The 19,967-nt window shown below is 44.3% G+C and overlaps 1 protein-coding gene across 2 annotated transcripts in view; it reads right to left on the bottom strand.

Moving 5' to 3' along the window:
* Window positions 1-9,449: 9,449 nt before the first annotated feature.
* chd2 (chromodomain helicase DNA binding protein 2) overlaps window positions 9,450-19,967 on the bottom strand; it is a 91,221-nt gene continuing 80,703 nt past the window's right edge. For both annotated transcript variants that reach the window (XM_078530023.1, XM_078530024.1), the window contains 7 exons: window positions 19,095-19,232; window positions 17,538-17,669; window positions 15,722-15,900; window positions 14,717-14,813; window positions 13,697-13,910; window positions 12,047-12,293; window positions 9,450-10,866 (listed from right to left, as the gene is read on the bottom strand). In XM_078530023.1, the coding sequence (XP_078386149.1) occupies window positions 10,542-10,866; window positions 12,047-12,293; window positions 13,697-13,910; window positions 14,717-14,813; window positions 15,722-15,900; window positions 17,538-17,669; window positions 19,095-19,232 (1,332 nt within the window). In that variant the 3' untranslated portion in view covers window positions 9,450-10,541. The remainder of the gene's footprint in view (window positions 10,867-12,046; window positions 12,294-13,696; window positions 13,911-14,716; window positions 14,814-15,721; window positions 15,901-17,537; window positions 17,670-19,094; window positions 19,233-19,967) is intronic.

A 19,967-nucleotide genomic window follows, 5' to 3' on the forward strand; every position in this document is an offset into this window, starting at 1 on the left:
TGGGTGCTGAGGAGTAGAAGATTTCCATTTTAAGCAGTCGGTGTCAGTATCGAGCACACTCAGCTCAGGTACAGAGTGAGCTCCCTCAGCGCCGCTCTCCCAAGCTGGGGCACAGCACACTTTAGATGCAAAGTAAAGCTCCCTTGACACTGTCCCACTAAGTACAGCGCAAGGTTACTCTACCGTGCCCCAACGACATTTCTCAAATCTCAGATCGGCCCCCCTCGCGCTATACCAGCTGGTCCTGTGGCCACTCCGAATGACTGTCGATTAAGGGTACGGTTGTCATAGTAACTGGCTTGGGGCAGTCCAGACTCCCATTTTTGCCCTCAAGCTGGCTGTTGGCAGTGGGGTTGGGGTGGAGATCGCCTGTTTCCCCCCCGACTCTGGACCTTATGCTTCACCTAATGGAGAAAAAGCATTTGCTTGTGTCCACGCTTCAATTCACTCTCGGGATGTGAGCATTGCTGAAAGCCTCTAATTTATTGGCCATTCCTAGTTACCCTGGAGAAGGTGGTGGTGAGCCATCTTGAACTGCTGCAGTCCATGTGTTGAAGGTACACTCAGTGCCGATTGGTTCAAAATTCTGAAACTCCTGACCTATGACAATAAAGGAAGAGTGATATATTTCCAAGTCAGGATGGTGTGTGACTTGGGAGGTGACATGGGAGCTGATGGTGTTCCCATGCACTTGTCCTTCTAGGTGAAGGTAGTCACAGCTGAAGAAATTTATCTAATGCCTTGAACAAAATGAAATATCCCAAATTATATCACAAATAAGTGCGAAGAGAACAAAGGCCAGGCCAGGGTGACATTAGGTGCCTGGGAGTTTTGTCAAAGAGATGCATTTTCAGAGAAGGAAGTGGAAAGATTGAGGGAGAGTATTCCAGGCAGTAGGATTGAAGCTGCTGAAGGGTGTCTCAGCAATGGGAGGAGAGGGGGGAGGGGACATAGGAACAGAACATTCAGGAGGGGATGTGGAAACTCCAAAGAAAAGGAGGAACACGAGACAGGAAAGGATTCTGAATATTGTCATTGGAGGGCGGGCAGTTGATTCAAATTGGAAAGGACAGGATGATCGATGAGCAGGATGGGTTACAAACACAGGGCAAGTCGGAGTTTATGGAACATGGAGGGTGGGAGACTGTTGAGTCTGGAAGTGACAAAGGCAAGCACAAGAGTCCCATCAGTACTGGGATTCTGGAGGGAAATTATGCAATGGTCTAGGTGATAGGATATGGGGTTGAGAAACACAATTTGGGAATCAAACAAGATTGTCAACCAACCTAGACAATGATTGGGAGATAGGGTATTAATATTAGGCAGCTGAAGACAATGGCCCAAATGGCAGGCAGTTGGTATCAGGTAACTCAGTTGGTGCCCCTCCATCTTGAGGGGAAGATGTGGGCATACCAAGAGATGGCAAATGTGGGGGATTTGGTGGGATCAAAGACAGTAAAGGCAGAGATAGGAGGAGCTGTTAAGCAGGTCAATAGGGGGGCAGACATGAAGGGCAACAAAATTGGGCATTTGAGAGTCAGGTTGCGAAGGAAGTTGAGTCTTTTGAACGGATGGACAGTGAGGATAGAGTCAAGCTGCACCATCCCAAATAGAAGCTGCTTAGTAATGTGGAAGATGACTCTGTGACACTGCACAATGATAAGGGCCTAAAATACTGTGTTTAGTAAAAGGAACAATGATTGGATTTTGCAGTCAGAGGCAAATGAACTAGAGCACCCATTCATTCAACTGACACTCGTCCACAGACTTTCTGTGGGATTTTGCACTGGAACTTGCTATGATTGGAAAGTTATTTTCAGCTCAGTGTCCTCAATACAGAATCAGAGGACCCGTGTGAACAGGGCTAGTGACTCCCTGACCAATCAGACTAAAAAAATGAGGCGGGCAGAGACTGAACCAGGAAGTGTCAGAGTATTTAATGTTAAGTCATGTACAGAAAGTGAAATAACGAGAGAAAGATAGGAATGAGGGAGAGAAAAAGACAAAGAAAAATAACAGTAACTTTATTAAAATCACCAACAATTGTTGAAGGAATGAAACTCCACATTTGTAAAAATTAATTTTCAATGCCAGAGAGCTCACTTGGCAGTAATTAAGACTTATTGTGCTGTTAAAAACTTTACTTACAATGGAATGGACAAGCTTTCTAGTAAACTTAATCTGGAGTTATGAAGTTCGTACAGCAACATCATGGCTTCCCACATATCATACAGTACAGTTTGTAGACAAGGAGGGATACTCAAAACAGCAATGTTCTGATTTCCACGTTTAACTGTACACCTGTAGTCACAAGAAGTTGCTATCCAATCTGCTCCATAATAATTGAGTGCTGTTAGCTCAATTATTACTACCACAAAATCCTGTCCATTATAGATCAGTGATACAGCGTGGTGGGTTGTGGGGGGGCAGGTGTACCACACCATTCTATTTTCACTGCTTTCTGTCATCCAATCACTCCTGACATATGTGAGGGAGGGGAAAGACACAAGGGTTACATCTAAAAGTCTTCGCATTCCATGCCCATATCTGGTTAGCTCACAGCTACTTTAAGTAACCTTCCTGGTAGAATTGAGGAAAGGTGTGACCCATCCACAATAATGAAATGTACCTGAGCTTGAAGTAAACTGTTTAACTGGGAAAGGACAGCTGCTCTCTTTACCCAGTCTGGTCTATATTTAATAAAAGTTTTTCAGGAAAGATGAATGCTTTGGGCAATTAACAATGGGCGATAAATGCTGGCCTTGGCAGCAACATTCAGATCCCATGAAAAAGAGGACCAAAAGACCCAAGTCCATGATAGAGCCTGGTGTCTGGATAAAGTGTATTGAAGACTACGGTGGGTCCTCTCTCTCAATGGAAGTGCAGGAACAGAATATGGTGAGATTATGAAAGGATTTTCTGCTGTCGAAAGTACACTTGAGTCGGTGTATTTTTAGATCACTGACTTGATCCCTGATACTGTAGCCATCTCAGCCACCAGTTTGACTGATGGGGTAGTATTTATAGAACCCATTACTCAGGGTGTAAATTGCACCAAGAATTATGCTGAGCCTGTGGCCCCTGAAACTAGAGGCTTCTTATTTCACTGGCACAGAAACAACTGTACAACAGGGAATTGGAAAGAACCACGCAATCAACAGGCACTTCAACTATGTAAACCTGCTCTTCATTTGAAACTTTTCCTTGGATTGAGTTCTTCCCTCAATGTTCTTATGTATCAGTTGTGGCTTGCCGGGTAGAACTCTTCTCCCCGCCCCTCCACCAGGAGGTTGTGATTTTGAGTCCCTCTGCATGAGTCTCGCACACATAATGCAGTCTGACACTTAAGTGCAGTGTCGAGGGAATGCTGCACTGTCGAAGGTGCCTTCTTTCAGATGAAATGTTAAAGCAAAGCCCTGAAGTAGAAGTTAGAAAAAAAATCCCACAGCACTATTTCAAAGAACAGCAGTGGAATTCTACCTGGTGTCCTGTCCAATATTTATCCCTCAACCAATATCACAGACATTATCTGGGCATCATCACATTGCTTTGTGGAAATTGGCTGCTGCACTGCCCACAACTTTCATGACTGTAAAGCACTTTGACATGTTGAAACGTGAAAGGCACTATATAAATGCAAGTTTTTTTTTTGTTATTTAATGGGAGCCTTTTATTGTTCCACTCCTCCTCTCCTGAGGATGTTGACTCTTTGGGAGTTGGGGGGAGGTACAGTTCTATCTGCGTAAAGGTACTCAAAAGTAGCTCACTCAAAAGGCTCTTCTTCCCATGTTGAGGATATTAGATCTTGTGACCAGTCAACATCCATCCTGCTCTGCTCCGACATCCACATTTTCAGGCTGGCTCCTTTCATGAGCAGTCAGCTCACCACCACCTTCTCAAGGGCAACTAGGGATGGGCAATAAAAATGCTGGCCCAGCCAGCGAAGCCCACACCCCGGGAATGAATTTTAAAAAAGAACCCCTTGGGTGGTTTCTTTCTCTTATTAAAGCAATAATGACTTCAATTGATGTACTGCCTTTAATGCAACAAAATGGCCCAAACAGCTGCACAGGAGAAATTATTAAACAAAACCTAACATCAAGGGGCATGGGGAGATATCAATTGACCAAAAGCTCGGTCAAATTGGTAGCTTTTAAGGAGGCTCTGAAATGAGAGGCAGAGGGGTATGGGGGGTGGAATTCCAGCGCATAGGGTTCAGGCAGCTGAGGGCACAACGACCAATGGAGAAGCAATTTAAATGGATGCACAAGAGGCCAGAATTAGAGGACACAGATATCTGGGAGGGTTGTGGGAGGTTAGAGAGATTTGGAGGCAGTAACCCAAGGTCAGTCGTAACATGCCTATGATGTCCTGGCTCAGATCAGTTAAGTCAGAACAGGTCAGCGATCAAACCTGGCACCTTTCCCCTCTGGGTGTCTAGCCACTCGGAATATTGTGGGAATCTGTGGAATCCACTTCACATGAGATTTGCAGCTGTCAACTCATGCCTCTAAACTGAGAAACAAACTCTCCTTTCTATCACACTCTGCAAAGTTTGCCTCGTAAAGCCTGAAATGCGATCTTCCTGTGACTATGATACCTTGGCTATTTTAATGTATTCATCATTCTGTAGAACCAAGCTTACATTTGCTGTGCTCAATGTGTCTGGGCTGCCACATAACGTGAGGCAACTCTGCCCTCTGCTGTTCAGCACATGTGACATCTGGCAAAAATGGTGCCCATATGCTTTAATCCAATGGGAGGGAATGTGGTATTAACTCCTGATTTTTCCTCATTTTCTCTCCTTGCCCAGCATCTGCACTCAACATTCTAACAAGAGTTCTGGAGCGTGATCGAATTCTGCACATTAAACGCGGTTTTACCTCTTAGCAGTAAACTCCCAAACCTCAGTAAAATCAGTGCAAGTAAAGGTGTGGTGCTTCCTCTGAAGCATCTGAGGGGAAAATTTCGACCATTCAGACCCCGCAAGTAACTTTGCCAGTTTGGGGATGGGGGTTGATAATGACAAGGTTGATTATTGAAGCCCTCCTCAATCCCGCTGCTTTATTCAATGCATTAACCTCATCATTCTCCATCAGTGCCACTCCTTCTGTCCAGCTCAGTGAGATTGCCCTAGCAGGGTTCCATTCTTATCCAGCTGCAGCCAGAGCAGCAACCATCATCGTTCTTTCCCTAATTCCACACCGTCACCTCTGGCTCCATCAAGAATCTATCATTGACCACCCACCACCCCTATTATTGACATTTCTTTAATTCCAGCCTCTTGTGCTCCTACTCCTTATCTGGCAATGTTGTTCTCGTTGAGTATCCCCTCTCTAAACCTTCTACCTCTTTTTTTCAAAATTAATCTCCGATTTGGGATTACCTCTCAATCTCATTCCCTGGCTTGGCATCAGTTTTCCATGCTTTTTGTTAAGCATTCTGCAGCAGTCATTATAATGGAAGGGATTCATCACCTCCCAGTGACAACTAGGAATGTGCAATTGATGCAGCATTTAAACCTTCTCCCGCCATAAACAGCTCGCCTAAAATTGGCTCCTGGTCCAACACCACCTCAATTTTAAGAATTCTCACCCTCATTTTCAAACCTCTCCATGGCCTCACTCCTCCCTTTCTCTGTAACCTTCTCCAGCCTAACAACCCTCTTAAGATCACCGTGCCCCTCCAATTCTGAGCTCTTGAACATCCCCACATTTAATCGCTTCATCATTCGTGGCTGTGCTTTCAGATGCCTATTGCCCTAAAGTCTGGAAGTCCCTTCCTAAATCTCTTCACATCTCTCTCATCTTTTAAGACGCTTCTTTGGAATCTACCTCTTTGTTCAAGCTTTTAGTCATCATGTGGCTTGGTGTCAAATTTTGTTTGGTAGTGTAGCTGTGAAGTGCCCCAGACTGTTAAAGGTGCTATATAAATGTAAGTTGTTGATGTCAGCATTATCCCATAAATTGAAGTCCCACCAATTCACACACTAAACGTTAAAACATAGCAAAACTGACAACTCCACAATAATAATTAAACAGCAGATTGTTAAGGTGTAGGAAAATTTAATACGTACTATAAACAAAGTATTTACACCAAAATGCACTAACAGTGGCCTTTTCACAAATATAAATTAATATTTACTTTATTTTTAAAGTCATTTTAAAAAGTCCACAAGTTTTACAGAAACTCTGTACCGACCCTCTTAGCAAAACAAAAATTATGTGGGACTATTGGCAGCGTATTTCCTTTTATCTTCTTCCATCACTGACATCCTCTTCATTGTTGCTGTCTCTAGAATTTGAGGCAAGAGCCATTTAAAAAAGATCTTTTAAAAAAAAATTTAAAATTGGGGAATATATTTTGGCTACAGCTTCACCATATCTGATGCATGGAGGCAATATTTGGAAGGGTGACAGCAGCCTGTCACTCACATGGGAGATCTGAAGAAATCAAGGCCAGGAGGCTAGAGAAAGACAACGAAACTCTGCCCTACAGAATGTCTTGGAATTTTTCAGCAATAAAAATTATTAGAAGTTAGTTGCACTTGCGTGCTCGTGCGTGTATCTGTTATACCAAAAACACGGTACGGCTCTCAACAACTCATGACAATGGCACTGAGAGAAGGCTAACAAAATTCAGCTGAGGTTTGCCATTGAGTTTTCCTCATCACTGATGAGTTTTCTTCAGAAGCAGCTTCACAAGTGCTCTTATTCCTGGTCCTTGTTGGCATGAACTGGCATGAGTGCTCACTGTTACAAGTCCCTTGGTAGAAAAGCTTTATTCACGAACTGCTCAGCAAGGTAGGGGGGGGTCCATGAATTTTTTTTCCCCCCATGCACCAGACCACTGGGAGCATCTTCATCTCTGCCACTTAGAAGGTTCATCACACACCCATGATTTCGTACAACTTGCCCAGTGCCACCAGCCACGTTTTTGTTGGCTATTGTAACCGTAGATTTTCCACAGAGTCCTAAATGTAAACCTCAACTCTCGTCAGGTCCTTGACCCACAATTCTTGCATTGAAAAAAGGGAAAAATCAACACAATTATAGAAGTGCCTTATGGATCATTATAAACCAAGCCAACAGGCAACAAATACACACTTCCCAACTCTCATTATTCATGTATGAAGCTCTATCTAGATTCAGAATGTTGGCTCTCACAAACCTGGACTATTCTGAACTAATATTGGCCCTAGGCAACAGTGGCGCATATATAAAGGCTCAGCATAGTTGCTCTTCCTGTGTCTCTGGACTCACCATTCATAGCCTGCTTGGCGGTAAGGTATTGCCTGAGCTAGGATTCAGTGCTGTTTTGTCATCTCCAGTAAAATGTGGGAATTATATCAGGAGAGAGCATTAGTCTAGCTTCTATACAGAAAGCAGAATGGCCCAGTTAATGGAACTGTTCAGCAGCTCCACCCCACCCCAAGTGTTTCTTTTCAAACCTCCTCTTCCTGTGGTGAAGTGCCCAACCCAGGGTGACACAATTAAAATCAGGAGCTCACCGTTAAGGAGGATTGAGGTCACAAACTCATGTCTTGTCACACTCAGTTAGCGTGCTCCAGGCCTGAGAATGGTCCTGAAACAAGACCTTCAGGGGTCTTGTGGCCTACAGCAGTAAATTGTTGAGTGACACACCGGTCCATATGCACAGCACATTTTAGCATTAGGTACGGTACAGCAAAGTGACAGAACTGTACAATTAAATCAGCAACATGTCCACACTGCCGTGTTGAAGGGATGTGACATTATGAAATGTGCCAATCTGTAACCGAGATGGAGAAATACTAGGGGCTTTGAGAGAGCTGGGGTTTCCACTGGACTTGTCACCTGGGCAAAACAGTGGAGAAGGGAAAGACAGAGAAGTGGGGAGTTTAAATAACAGGTCACACAGAGACCAATGAACAGATCAGGTCTCTATGAGCACACCATTCAGAAGGGGGGACAATTCCTTCAGCCCTCCTGTGCCCCAAAATCAGTATTTCGTTGAGTTTTTGAAATTGCTCATTTAATAATTCAGACAACCAGGGGGAAAACACCGTAACAGGTCCACTGTGAAGTCAAATGCCTTCTGGTTCAGTATACCAGACATATAGAAGGCTGCACCATTAAAGAACTGTGAATGTTTTTTTTTTAATGTATTTGTTCATGGGATGCAGACATCGCTGGCAAGGACAACATTTGTTGCCCATCCCTAATTGCCCTCAAGAAAATGGTGGCGAGTTGCCAACTTGAACCACTGTTGCTTAACTCCTGTCAAGACTGCCCAGTCAGGTTGCCCCTTCCGTTAACAGGGCAATCCCTCATTAGCAGATTCCGTGAACCGTAAAGTGAGTTCACACTGAGTGTTAACGTTGTGCAGTGGAGGCTGATGTGGAGCCCCTTCCCCCACAAACTGACCCCTTTTATTCGAGGAGCAAGTAGCAACTGTGACACTCGCTGTCGTGTTCAACGCGGAACCCTACCTTTGGGGCCCCAAGACCGTTGAAGGACTGGCTGGAATTTTGGCAAAACACGAGCCGTACAATTGTCCATATTCAGCTTTTTAAAAAAATTAAATTCCGTGGGAATTTTAAATTATGATTTAATTCAAGTCATATCTGCAGAGGAGGCATTTCATTGTTTACAGTGCGATTTGGGGAGATCCAGTTTCATGCACCTTAAGTTTGCACATTTTATTCAATCTTTGATTATTCAGGTCTGAGTGATTTGTTCCTGTTATTTGGTATCACAAATAATGCAGCTTTGGAGGAGAGACAAGGGAACATGGAGCACACTGAACATCACCAAGTGCAGCTGAAAATGTGCGTGTGGGAGCAAGAGTCCAGAGCCTGTTCAGTGCATCAATATATGGGTGAGTTAATAAACACCAATTGGAAATCAGTTTTTTTTAAATAAACTGGAGTTCTTAGGAACTCCAAAAAGGGATTTTTAAAAATATGATAAATTTAGTTGGGCTGATCTAAGTAGAATGCCCACAGCCATGATCGTGGGCAAGAGAGTTGGTTGGTGACTGGGTGCATGTGCGCCTAGGCACAGATGTGCATGCTGCGTGAGTGCATGCATAGGTGGGTGTGGGTGTGTATGCAGGTGAGCGCAGCTGGATTGAAAGGGGGAAGGGGAGGGTGGAAGGTGTGTGAGGGAGACGAAGGGCCACATTCTCCATAACTTGAAACACAAAGGAACACCGCTCCGGATACCCTTCAGCCAGCTCTGCGTCCAACAACTCTGAGGGATGCTGAAACCCAAACACTGATGATCGGCTGCCTTTACACCTATGGCACAGTCATTGGGAGACCTTTTCTCTGGTAAAACAGAGCCTAGCTTCCCACTCTGGTTAAGCATTCCTCCCTCTTTCTCCACTATTTTAGATTTTTTTTTTAAACGTACAAACTATCACTCCCCGCCCCCCACCCAGCTTGTCAAACATAGGCTGGAACAAGGTTATAAAAAAATAGGTCATTTTACTTGAGGGTTGACCGATCCACAATATCCAAGGTTGAAGGAAGCTTTGGGCAGACAAGGCGAGGGGAAGCAAACAGAACAAAGTGCTTACATTGTGACCAAGTGCGACACATAGCTTCTAAAATGCAGATCGTGAAGACTGGCCGTTAGAATCAAGATACTGATATTTTCTTTCGTAATTCTTGTGTTTGTAAAGTCCTAATACTTTTGCTGCAAAATGACAACACTATATTCTAAAGACAGATTCCAGGAATCGGAACAAGGCGCATTTGTACTGAACACAAAGTGCTAATCCCCTGACCACTCTGCTTTACCGTTCCGTCCCTTCTAGTCAGACACTAAACACGCGTCTATGGAAGAATTTCAGACAATCCCATTTCCCTTTTTTTTTGGTATTTCTCGGGCAAGTTACGGTAGTGCTAGAAGACAGGGAACACGTCCAGCTACCCCCACCTCTGCCTCAACACTGGTACCGCTCTCTATATATTAGCATGGAACTGCAAATTAGTTCCTCTGCTGAATTTGGAACACTATTTAGAAAAAGAATTGACCTGCCCAACACTACTCAGCACAGAGAGAGTATTCATCACGCACATTTAGGATAAAACATAGAAATATTTTGGCAGAGACCATGAACAGACAAAGCTGACAGGAGATATGACATCTTTTGCGAATTGCACTCTCTGCTGACGTCCTATTTGGGACAGTCCTTTAACGCGTCATCAAAATCACTGGCTGCAAAGCAGCTGCCGTCATCTTCCAAAAGCCCAATCTTTTCCCCTCCCTCTCTGACCAACGAGGTTTTCAGAACGAACACGTATGCACGAATTGGATCTCTGTGCCGACGCCATCTTTATTTTAAAGAAAGGTTCAAAATTGCGAGCGTTCGTGTCCAAGCAGCAGAAATCTCTCCTCATTCTTCCTCTCTAATTTGCTTCACATTCATTGTGCAATCGATATCACAGCGCAGTCGTTCAACTTTTCGTGTGTGGTGAGAATAGGGAAAGTGGGTTTTTAAATTTATGAAATGGAGAACTGTAGAGCAGTTTCCCATTTTCCTCAGAACGGACTCTACGTTTTCCTTACGTTCCAGTTATAGTCAGGAGTATTCTTGTGTTCCAGTGAGCGGTCCAGAGGGGACCTATGCTCAAGAGGGGATTTCGAATCATGTGGCGATTTCTGAGAGAGCGGTGAACGATGGTCTGCTGTGGGTGCCTTGTGCTCCATTGGCTTTTCAAGGTGAAAGGGTCTATAGTGTTCAGAAGGTCCCTGGCTGTGGTAGGCCCCAGGGGGTCTGTGATCGGGCAATCTCCGGAAGTCTGGTTGGTGGCCCAAACTGTGGTGGTCCTGAGGTCTAAACTCGTCGGACCTGCGTCGTTTCAGATCTTGGTGACGCCTGGAAGAAAACAAAGGAAGGCTTAAGTGACTGAAGCTAATTTGTCCAAAATTGTTCCAAGTGTATTCATAAAGATAGCTGTCATATTCTAGACTGTCACAGCAGAAGGGAGAGGAATGCTGCTGACGCCCTAAAAATGATATTTCAGAGGCTGCAGCAAATGTGCAGACAGAAAGACTAATGAGGAAGCGCTGGAAATGGCTGAAGAAGAGGAAATTAGTGCATAACATCAAAGAGAGAATGCTTCGGTCACATCATTAGAGCAGATGGTAGACAGAGACACGTACTGGAGGGGGAGGTCGACAGAAAACGTAGGATAGGGAAGCTGAGGAGAAAATGGATGACGGATATAATGGGCTGGATACAGCTGAGGCAGGCGGAATGTGTAAGGGCAGCACAGGCCAGAGAGGGGTGAAGATTCACAACAGTCAACCTTCCCAGAAGACGACTCCAACAATCGAATGAAATGAATGTGCAGGAGCAAAGGAGATCGGCAAACACAGTAAAATATCATTCAAATAAGGAGAGAGAAGTAATTACTGATCAGTTAGTTTAACATCCGTGGCAGTGACCTAGAACAGTAATTATACTCTGAATAACAGGAGGCCCAGTGCTGTGGAACAGCAAAGGGATTAGTGAATATAAATTCACAGGATGTTAAAGAACTGTAGAAAAAGTGAATGAGATTCGAGGTTTACCTCAAGGGCTGTAGAATATAAAAGCGAGGAGGATAATGGCGAGTCTGTATCAAGCTTTAAGACTTGTTAGAATGCTTTGTGGGACTATTAAGTGCCACACAATCAGATGTACACTGAGGCTTTAGGTACAGTTTAGCACAGATTCACTAGGTTGCTGGCTGGTATGAGGAAATACAAATATAAAGAAGGATTGAAAAATTGGAGCCTTTTTGTTACAACTGAGGTGCTTGAAATTATGATTGAATGGGCACAAAACAGATAAAATCAATCTGAATTACGCAGATAACCTTGGCTGGCAGAGTTTGCATCGTCAGAGGTATCAGTGCCCGGTTCAAATAGTAAAGCTTTTGAGTTGCTTTTTCCCCCCCATTTATCATGCCATCATATTGTGGCACTACCTCAAAGCCACAAATAGTTACTTTGCTTTGACAAGTTTCACCAGAGTCGCGACTGCTACTGAGTAAGCAACAAATGAAAGGCACCTGTCATAGTAATCCCGGTGACCTCGGTGGTCTCGCTCGTTGCCATACTGGTTGTATGGTCTCTTGCGGTGAATGTTATTTGGCCGATAATTGCCAGAGTTCCTGTGGGGATCTCCGCGCGGCCTCCGGTCCCCAAAGTGATGGTCCTTATATCTGTGTTGGTCGTATGGGTGATGCCGGTCAGGTCCCCACTGCTGGTTATTGTTACTGTAGTTGTACATCCGATCTCTCTGTCGGTCTCCCCGATCTACACAGAGGAGGGACAAGAAAATTCTCACCTCAGTAGAAGCAATTTGGTAGATCTCATTAACCCGGTGATGCTCACATGACAGCCCCTAGGCTACTTTGGCTCCACACCTTCCCCCTCACCTGTGACAAACCTGCTGCTCCCTGTCCAGGAAATCAAGCAGAGTCTGAGGCAGTGTGCTGACCAGGTCAGGATTCAGTGTTGCTTCCTCTCCTTCTCACGCTTTCAGAATCACAGAATCGTTAACAGCACAGAAAAAGGCACTTCGGCCCATCAAGTCTCTGCCAGTCAAACAAGTACCTAACTATTCTAATCCCATATTCCAGCACTAGGCCCATAGTCTTGTATGCCATAGCATTGCAGGTGCACATCCAAATACTTCTTAAATGTTATGAGGGTTTCTGCCTCTACCACCCTTTCAGGCAGTGAGTTCCAGATTCCCACCACCCTCTGGGTGAAAAAATTCTTCCTCGCATCCCCTCTAAACCTCCTGCCTCATACCTTAAATCTATGCCCCCTGGTTATTGATCCCTCCACTAAGGGGAAAAGTTCCTTCCTGTCTACCCTATCTATGCCCCTCATAATTTTATACATCTCAATCATGTCTCCCCTCAATCTCCTCTGCTCCAGGGAAAATAACCCCAGTCTATCCAATCTCTCCTCATAACTAAAACTCTCCAGCCCAGGCAACATCCTGGTAAATCTCCTCTGCACTCTCTCTAGTGCAATCACATCCTTCCAATAATGCGGATTCCAGAACTGCACGCAATACTCTAGCTGTGGCCTAAGCAGCGTTTTATACAGTTCCAGCATAACCTCCCTGCTCTTGTATTCTATGCCTCAGCTAATAAAGGCAAGTATCTCATATGCCTTCCCCATCATCTGCGCTGGCTCTCTGAAGGAACTTTACCTAGAGCCGCTTCCCCGCCTCCTCCCCATAACCCTGATATCAATCTGATTCCCTCTTGAATGCCTCAATTGAACCTGCCTCTACCACACACTCAGCACGTCTTGTGCCATCACTGTCTGTGCTCTCCTGCAGGCTTACGGGTGAAACCACAGATCCTGCACCAAAAAAAAGATATTCATGTTTGAAGAACTGTTTAAACAGAAAACTGTTTGAATTTTTGTCTCCACAATTGACCCTTTAATACCAAAAAAGGTACAGGGCTTTCCAGTGAGAGAAAGCAATGGAAAGACATCACATAGAAAAGGATACCCCAGCTTCCACATAGCAAGCGAAAAGGACCCAATAAAAACCAGATGTTTTGTTTTTCCTGTGTTTTTGAGGAAGCTGATAAAAGGTTTCCAACACTGCAGCAAGTCTAGGCTGAATAGGATGCACACAAGACTGGAGCTGCGCGGATGGAGGAGTCTGTTGCCAGAGCACCACTGATCCCTACCTGTGTTGTTGAAAGGCCGCTTGTTGAGCTGATTGTAGGGCTCCCGGTGATGGCCATGCATTTGCTGCTGATGATGGGGTGGAAGGAGGTGAGGAGCATGGGGCCCATGCTGCGCATGTGACTGAGAATTCATGGAATCACGACTCGAACCCGAGGGCTCCGGTTTAAACTGACGTTTGCTCTCGGAATTATTCTCCTTCTTCTTCTGTTCCTCCTAAACAAAGTGGCATTTTGAAGAAGAACATCAGAGCTGCATAAGCTCAGTGAGGAAGAAATCATTTGTTTCCCCCCTTTCTCAACCTGACATTGCCCACCTCCTGCAGAAAAAGCTGAATTGGTCTGGCAGAAAGCTTCATGAGCACCCTCTATCATGCCTCGGTAGCTGACCTGCATGTATTACTCCACCCCAGTGGCTGCTGCTGGACTATTTGACTCTGTGGGGCATCACAATGAAGCCTGATCCCACTTTTACCTAGCGTCCATATGTCATTATTAGGAAGGGGAAAACACGGCCAGTTCTTCACTTACGAGATAAAGGACATTGAACTAAACTGCTGCGTCCATTAAAGCTGCCTTGGGTGAAATCAGCTAAATCGACAAAAACTAAAGATAGACTTTTCCATTCACTCTCATCGAGAGCACTACAGTCTCACTAATGTACATTCATCTGCATTTCTTGGTAAGTACACCGGCTCTTAAAATCCACTTCAATGCTTGGCCAATGCTGACACAGTTATCTGTAATGAGAGCTTTATATTTCACTCCAGCACCTGTCCTGAACAGTAAAAGAGAAGAATTCCGGTGCACCAAGTCCAAATATGAGAGATTCTACTATTCCTAAAAATTCCTGGTCTCCCCACATCCCAAGTCAGCTCAACTCCTCCTGACAGGGGGTGGAGGGAGGTAGGGCAGGACTACACACGTCAATATCATTCCTAACTAGTACTGTTCTCAGGAAGCCCATGGGATCCCATGTAGAGGAAGGGCAAGTGAATGTGAGATTAACCGGGATATCATTACCTCTTCCTGGGATCGCCTCTTCTGCGCTAGCTTGTACAGTTTGTGCAATTTTCTGGCATCAAATTCGGTGAACTTGGAGACAAAAATCCAGAGATTTCTGTGGGAAAAGCAGGAAAATATTTTAGTAAAATAAATTGTGCCACGTCCTGGGTTTAGAACGGGCTTGCATTATATTTAAACGGAGAGCCCGAGGTGAACGACTGAGGTCCTCTGTGCAGATCCCCAGGAAGACGAAGAGTAGGAGAAAAGATTAAAGGTACAAGCTCAAGTTTGGGTTCTAAAAGGCTGTCAAACGGGGGCTGATTTTGCTCTCGAGCTGAGCAGGCAGATAGAGCTTCGGTTTAACCTGCCTAAAATAATCGGTAGCAGGGTTAAAGGGGAGCTGATTAAAGGAGAATCTTTTCACCGAGTGGGACTGGAACTCTCTGCCTGGAAGGGTGAAACCCTTATTCCGTTTGAAAGGTACTTGGGATATGCACTTGAACTACAATGCTACATACCAGGAAAGTGGGATTACGCTGGCTAGCTCTTTTTCAGCCAGCACAGAAACGTCGGGCCCAAAGCGCCTCCTTCTGTGGCTTAAATTTCTAAGATTCTACAACTTCATCTGAAAGGCTGTAACTCTGACAATGTAGCAGTCCTTCAAAACTGCACTGGATTCTTAGCAGGGATTACAAGCTACAGTTGGGCTTGAACTCATGATATTCCTTTTAACGTAAGTAACCTATCCCTGCTGTCTGTGTAACAGGTAACTTACAGTAATTCACTGACAAGACTAGAATTTTTACACCTGAGATTACACAGAATCACGATCTGGAGATTTACAATCAGAAAACAAGCAGCAATCCACAAATCTATTTAAATACAGAGCCCAGGTCTCGTTTATAATAACATGCACATTTTTGCCCAACTTTTAGACCACAAAAGTTAAGCAAATCTCACTCTAATTAAGTAAGGCTTGATAGGTCAAGGGGTGATTTTAAAAACACAGGCATTAAACCGTACCTTCTCCAGATCTTGACATGCTCAGAGTCTGTGTACGCTTTAAGGCACTCACTAATTCGGTCACCAATCTTCAGCAGGCAGCTGCGAGTGTGCTGGAGCTGCTCCTTCTCAGACAGCCCATCTTCTGGCTTGTCCAGCTGCTTCAGAGCTTTCTTCACCGGCCTCATTCGTTCCTTGCACTGGTGGAGAAAGGTTGAAGAATATTCCTTCAAAGATGCTTCATGGAAGTGAAGGCGCCATTCAGCCTTGCAAGTTTAAAACCAATCACCTCAAAACCTCACTGTGCCCCTGTTCTCTTGGAAGTTCTGACTCAAACGGTGCCTCACTAAAGTGGCCATCATCCATTCAGCATGAGATGTAACTGTATGAAGGGGTTATCTCATGGAGTTGAGCTCCATCTCGGCCTTACACTCTGATATGCTCACTTCCCAGCCAAGGCTGTTGGATGTTAAGTGGACACAAATCCTTTTCTTGACAGTTGGTTTATTACCAGAATGCAACATTACATGTCTGCCTTCTACTGACGAACCCAGTGTCCTGGCAGCCTCTCTTTATAAGTGCTCTAAGTGCTTAATTGAGGAGGTCTTGTGACACAGTGGGTGGCATCCCTACCTCTGGGCCAGAAGCTCCAGGTTCAAGTCCCACTTCAGGACTCGATGGCCAAGGAATGTGGCCAAACAGGCTGAACGTCAGCCTGTAACTCCTTCCAATACACCTGATGGCAGGCAGTAAGGGCAGGAGAGTTTCCTGGTCAGCCATACTGCAGAAGGCAATGGCAAAACCACTGCAGTCATTTGCCAAGCATAATCATGGACCAAACTAATAGAAGTCCATGGTCACCAACACCCTCTTAAGGCATTGCACCTGGAGGAGGAGGAAGTACTTAATTAAACAATGCCTTTCACTTTTGTATCTTAACAATGTAATTAACATTCCATTAATACTAGATAGGGATCAGGAACAGGAATCCTAGCAGATTTCTTCTTAGTCTAGGGCACTAAAACCAACCACATCTACCTGGGAGTGTCCAACGGGATAGTGCAGGAGTTTAACTCAGTATTTAACATGAGCTGACAAGTGTTTGACGTGACAGTGCAGAGGGAGCTTTAAGCTGTATCTAACCTGAGATTTGTCAGAATGAAGGATGTGTTAACATCAAAGAAACTGAATCTCAGGAAAAGAATGCTGAGGTGCTACATTTTTCATCTATGTTATATGCCTCAGAGACATGAACAACAAAGAGACTATTGATAAGCCGAATGCATTTGAGATGTGGACATAAAGGAGGAAATTCTGCATATCCTACACACACAGACAGAAAGACTAATGAGGCAGTGCTGGAAATAGCTGGAGAAAAGAGGAAATTAATGCATAACCATCAATGACAAACTTCAATCACATCATTAGAGCAGACAGTGGACAGACAATTTTTGGAGGACAGGATCGACAGAAAACACATGAGAGGGAAGCACAGGAGAAAATGGATAACAGATATAATGGACTGGATGCAATTAAGCTACGCAGAATGTGGTAAAGGGAGCACAGGGCAGACAGAAGCGGAGATTCATGGCAGTTCACCTTCCGGGAAGATGACACCACCAGCGTGTCAACAAACCTAAAGTGGCAGAGCTTCCATTCACTACCATTAATCTTCTTCATGTATTAATCAACACAACATTCATAAAATCCCAAACGTTTCCAGGTTAATTCACGTAACTCTGTTTATTCTTGCTTTCCTTCTTCAAAGATAACTTTAAAATAGTAACAAATATCTCTTGTATACAGCTTCTCCCTTCATTCTGCTATTGTTACTTACAATACTGAATGTTTCCTGGTCCAACTCATCCTCGCCTTCCTCTCCAATCGGCACTGGGTCATTGCCTGCTGTAATATGGACTGGACCCTTGGACACAGACTTCCGAATCCTGTCCTTAGCATCAGACTTCATCTGTTTAGAAGACAAGGTGAGAAAATACTGCTCAAAAAGTGAAGCCTTCTATCTAAGCTAACACAAAGCAAAATACTGTGGATGCTGGAACTCTGCATTAAGAAGAAATGCTGGAAACACACAGGTCAGGCAGCATCTGTGGAAAGGGAAACATTTCAGTTCAAGTGGAAGTTCATTAATCTGAAGGGTTGACTATTTTACTCTTCACAGATGCTGCCTAATTTTCTGTGTTTCTCCAGCATTTTCAGTTTTTATCCAAGCCAACAATACAGAAAAGTAGGAACAGGCAGTGATTCCAGAGAATGAGTCTGAGTGTGTCAGAGGTTTGATGAGTTAAGAGTCCACCCTCCTTCAGACTGACCAAAGATGCTGGTCTAGAACCCTTTTTCCAAAGAGGCCATGTGCTCTAAATCTAATCTCTGTACAGGAGTATCTGTGGATCCCCTTTACACGTCAGAAAAATGTCAATGAGGCAAATTTCTGTCGAGATAGTCCAGCAGTTAGGTTTTCAAAGCTATTAGTTTGACTGTTTTGTATTCTCTTCCAAACCACCCCCACCTCCAGCAGGGGAGGCAGTGGCGTAGTAGTATTGTCATTAGATTGGTAATCCAGAGACCAAGGGCAATGCTCTGGGGACCTGGGTTTCAAATCCCACCACAGCAGATGGTGGAATTTGAGTTCAATAAAAATCTGGAATTAAAAGTCTAATGATGACCATGAAACCATTGTCGATTGTTGTAAAAACCCAACTGGTTCACTAATGTCCTTTAGGGAAGGAAATCTGCTGTTGACTCTTAAATGCTCTTAAGGGCAATGGGATGGGCAATAAATGCTGGCCCAGCAAAAGAAACAACACAAACAGGGATCGATAATTCTTCTGACCAGGTCAGTCAGGCGCTGTTTTGTTCGCATGAATATTGCAGAGTGTTTGCGACCTGCAAATTAAAGTCACCAGCCTGAGTCTGCACTTTGTATGTGGGGAAAATTCCACAGCAGCAGTGTCTGCGGTCCTCAGACAACAACTTACGATGTATAAATAGCACCTTTAACATAAAATGTCCCAAGGCCCCTCAAAGGAGTTTGTTAAAAAAAACAAAATGAGACCGAGCCACAAAAGGAGATATTAAGGCAGGTGATCAAAAGTTTGATCAAAGAGTTAAGTTTTTAAGGAGTGCCTTAAAAGGAGGTAGAGAGGTATAGGGAGGGAATTCCAGAGCTTAAGGGCCAGGCAACTGAAGGCGTAGCCACCAATGGTGGAGCATTTAAAACTGGCCAGAATCAGAGGAGTGCAGATATCGCGGAGACCTTACATCACAACAGTGACTAAACTTAAAAGTACCTCATTGGCTGTAATATACACTGGGGAGTTTTGAGCTTGTGAAGGGGGCTCTATAAATAAACTATCAAGCCAATGTCTCTCAGTACCTTGTCCTTCTTTGTCTTGGTCTTTTTTTTCCCTTTCTGTCCATCTTTCTCCTTCTTGGGATCACCCTTCTCCTTGTTTTCCTTGTTGTCTTTCTTCTTCAGCTTCTTCTTCACAGGAGCTCGGTCCAAGCCACCGTCCTGCGAGGAGAGCAAAGCACCCCATCCTTAAAAATCAAACTTTAAGAGGTCGTTAAGAACACTGCCCTGATGTTTGGTAGCCAACATCGTCACAGCTTCGTTTATAGAGTCATAACTGCACAGGGGGTGGCCATTCAGCCCATCAAGTCCACACTGGCTGTCTGTAGAGAAATTAATTTAGTCCATCAACCGCCCGCTCTGTCCCTTTCGCGTTTATTTCCTTCAACTGCTCATCCAATTTCCATTTGAAATGATTAATCATCTCTGCATCCACCACACATGTAGACAGTGGGGTCCAGGAGAAGTTCTTTTTTAATTCAGCGAGTAAATATAATTTGGAAGGCAGTGCCCGGAAGAAAGAAGGAGCAGATTCAAAGTTAACTTTTAAAAGGAACTGAATGAACACCTTGACAAAATTTCAGAGCTATGGGGTAAGAGCAAGGGGAATGGGCCTAACTAATAGAATAAATATAATTTTAAAAAATAAAATAACAATAATGAACAAAATCTGGATTATAAAGCTAGTCCCTGTAATGATGACCATGCAAATTGTCGTAAAAACTCATCTGGTTTGCCAATGTCCTGTCGGGAAGGAAATCAGCCATCCTTACCTGGCCTGGCCTATATGCGACACCAGAACCACAGCAATATGGTTGACTCTTAACTGCTCTGAAATGGCCAAGCAAAGCCAATCAGTTCAAGGGCAATTAGGGCTGGGCAACAAATGCTGGCCTT

This window comes from Cetorhinus maximus, chromosome 26, assembly GCF_964194155.1.
Source record: "Cetorhinus maximus chromosome 26, sCetMax3.hap1.1, whole genome shotgun sequence".
NCBI classification, from domain to species: Eukaryota; Metazoa; Chordata; class Chondrichthyes; order Lamniformes; family Cetorhinidae; genus Cetorhinus; species Cetorhinus maximus.